Genomic DNA, 3414 nt, shown 5'->3' with positions numbered 1-3414 from the left:
ATGAGGACATCTTGATAAGAATGAATGGGGCAGGGTTGATAGCCAGTGGTAAGTGGGGAACGTAAAGGAGCTCGGTCATATTACATGCTTGAGTGAGAGAAAAGAAGCATAGGTGCCGAAGGAAGACCATGACAAAGTGAACGTCACAATGCAAATAATCAATTGGATGTTAGTCAATTGAAATGAGTGGTTTTTTAGTCGTCTAAGGTCAGCCCCTATGCGATGACACACCTGTAGACTCAACCTGCGAGATAGGTCGGCCGCCACGATAGATCAAGCAGTGGCTTGCAGTATGTAAGAGGTGTTTCTACATTGCGTGTTGCTAGAGATGCTGTGACATGTGAGAGTAGGAGAAATGAGAAGAGAACATGGTGGGTCTAAGAGAGTACAAAAGCTAGTGTTATTTTCCGACGTGGATCTGGTGGTCTTTGGAGCTTAAATCTACGTGGAAATAAACTCTTCACTCGAGACAACCATGCATATATTTTGTGTTGGGTGTGCTCCAACAATTAGTACCACCTATTTACAGACAATAGAGGCTGATGCTAAACTGATGCATGCCATGTTGGTTTACAGACGTAGTAACTGAAAATTTTCACAAGAAGGAACCTTCTGCGTTTCTGTAGTCACCGTGGATGGCGTCACCTGCAACGTGGCACGTCCACGTGCTCTCGACAGCAGCCAACACTGAGCTGAAGGTTTCCTTGTGCTCGCTCCCTCTGCCGCGGGCTAGATATAAAGCCGCGCTGCACGCCTGCAACCACCTTCGCCGAAGCCGAACGCGCAAAAACCTCCATTAGAAAAAACACAACAAACCAGAGATCTACCGATCCAACGCAAGAAGCAACCACATCGCTATATAATGGCCGCTCCGACCTCCTCGTCCACCACCGCAACCGCCGCGCCCGCATCGTCGCCACCGCCCAAGCCTCCAAACCACGCCGCCAGCACCATGATGGAACCACAGTCGCCGTCGCCCTGCCCCGACGCCGCCGCGCCCGCGGCCTCCAGCGTCAGCTCGGCGAGCTGCTGCAGCACCAGCAGCAGCGCCGGCAGCAGCCAAGCGGACCGCTCGTCGACGTTCTCCGTCGACTCGTCGTCGGCCGCGACGCCGTCGTCGTCCCCGCCGCGCCCGCACCGCGCGAGCGACGTGGCGTGGGCGCCCATCCGGGGCCGGGCGCTCGGCCCGCGGGACTTCACGCTCCTCCGCCGCGTCGGGGCCGGGGACATCGGCACCGTCTACCTGTGCCGCCTCGAGAGCCAGGCCGCCGAAGGGTCGTCCGCGTGCGAGTACGCCATGAATGTGGTGGACCGGTGCGCGCTCGCCAAGAAGGGCAAGCTGGCCCGCGCCGCGGCTGAGAAGCGCGTCCTGCGGCGGCTCGACCACCCGTTCCTGCCCACCATGTTCGCGGACTTCGACGCCGGCACGGACTACTCGTGCATCATCATGGAGTTCTGCCCGGGCGGCGACCTCCACTCCCTCCGCCACCGCATGCCAGGCCGCCGCTTCCCGCTCGCGTCCGCGCGGTTCTACGCCGCCGAGGTGCTCCTCGCGCTCGAGTACCTGCACATGTTGGGCATCGTGTACCGCGACCTCAAGCCAGAGAACGTGCTGATACACGGCGACGGCCACATCATGTAAGGATTGATCTCAACCAGCCCGGTCCAACGAACGAGGTTGGGCCCTGATCTTGCGCCCTGTTCGGGGGCGCACAAACCAACCCATGGTTGGTGGCCCCCGTCGTGCAGCGTTATAAAAGAGAGGTGGGGTCGGGACTCAGTACACGAGGTTCATCACCGACGCGTGGGCTCGGGCTCAGAGCACCGCCGCAAGGCCACTCGACGGCGGCGCGCTCACCCTCGGGCGAACGCGCGCGCCGGCGAGGGGGCTTGCGGCAGCGCCGCACTCCTCCTTCGGCTGCCACTCCGCGGTCTTCGGACGCCGCGCGGTGAAAAGAGCGAAGGGGAGGGACAGAAATGGTCTAGAGTTTCAGGAGCAGCAGCCGGCCCTGGGGTTTTGATCAACCGAGAGCTCCAGAGAGCCGTCCGATCCAGATCAACGGCCAAGGATGGCCGGGCTGCCTTTCGGCCCAGGCGGGAGGAGAGAATCATGGCCTAGGCCCAGGTTGCGGCCTGGGACACGGGAGGGTGCCGCGCGTGCCTGGGCTGCGGGCCGTTTCAGGCCTTGGGCCGAAGAACAGTAGTACAAGCCATGCTGAGAGCGCAAGCGGGCCGAGCCGACTCGGTTTTGGGCTGCTATAGTGCTGCTGGGCCGGACGTGTGCACAGTAAAGTTTGTGAATTAAGTTTAGACCTTTTATTAGCATATTTGATGAATTTTGATTAGTTTTTCATCTCTATTCAATTTTAAACTAATAGGATAAATTATTCAAAGAGTAGATGAGTACACAGAAATGCTTCTGAAAAGCAGATTAATTTTATTTCCATGTTTCCGCTGCTATATTTAAGTTTAATCCTCTAATTAAATTTGAACCAACGAGAAAGTTTAATTGAAGGAGTAGTCATATTTTTGTTAAAGTAAAATTATGATATTGTTATTTTTTCTGATCAACGTTGATGATAACAATATTACAAGTTTATTTATGAGTTTTCTATGCATTAGTTCTATTTCTGTCCAACGATGATGTAGAAGAATGTTGGATTTATGATATTGCTATTTTCTGACAAAAGTTGATGATAGCAATATTATATTTTTTTTACTTATGAGTTTTATGCATTAATTCTATTTTCTGCCCAATGATGATGTAGAATTAATGCAGAAGCACCTTGTATATTTTAATTTTGGCCAACGAGATCACTCAGCTGCAAGCCAACGAACTGCTCTACTGGGCTATGTGAAGGAAAAGGTTTTGCGTTGTTCTGCATTTGGTCGGTACGACAAATGTGAAAAGAAAACTCAGCTGGCCCAAAATTAGTTGAGCCAATTTAGGGCTGTTTTGGGTCAAAATGAGTTTTAGCAATTCTTCAACTTAAGTTTCCCCTGTTGCTTAGTTTATTAATTTTCTGATTAAATTAGAACCAATGGAAAGATTTAATTGAAAAATAAAGTATAAGTGAATGTTTGAGTCATCGTGACTAAGTTTTCATTATTGTAAATAGTATTTTTTCATCATTATGATAAAAGTTGCAATAAGTCAAATTAGACATGACATGTATGTTGCAGAGTATTCGGATTTATTTCTAAGTTTGATGTATTAAATGTTCAAACACTTCCTGTGTCCTGAGAGCTAATTCTGGTATTCGTCCCTTATAAGGAATTATCCCGCATGGCAGGAGAAGTTTGTGATGACTCTTGTGCTTTTCGTGCATCCTGCACAACGAGATAAGTTTTGGGGACAGCCCTTACGCTATCCTAATATTGACCATACATTTCTATTGTGTCATGATCATTAAG

The 3414-nt window shown here is 51.0% G+C and overlaps 1 protein-coding gene across 1 annotated transcript; it reads left to right on the top strand.

Annotated features, from left to right (window-relative positions):
- The first annotated feature begins 788 nt into the window (after positions 1–788).
- On the top strand, positions 789–3185 carry LOC136471000 (protein kinase PINOID-like). The gene has a single exon (XM_066468733.1). The coding sequence runs from the start codon at positions 863–865 to the stop codon at positions 1640–1642; it is 780 nt and encodes a 259-aa protein (XP_066324830.1). The 5' UTR covers positions 789–862; the 3' UTR covers positions 1643–3185.
- The last annotated feature ends 229 nt before the right edge of the window (positions 3186–3414 follow it).

Source organism: Miscanthus floridulus, chromosome 1 (assembly GCF_019320115.1).
Source record: "Miscanthus floridulus cultivar M001 chromosome 1, ASM1932011v1, whole genome shotgun sequence".
In the NCBI taxonomy this organism is placed as follows: Eukaryota; Viridiplantae; Streptophyta; class Magnoliopsida; order Poales; family Poaceae; genus Miscanthus; species Miscanthus floridulus.
This window is presented reverse-complemented; position numbering and strand designations above follow the sequence as displayed.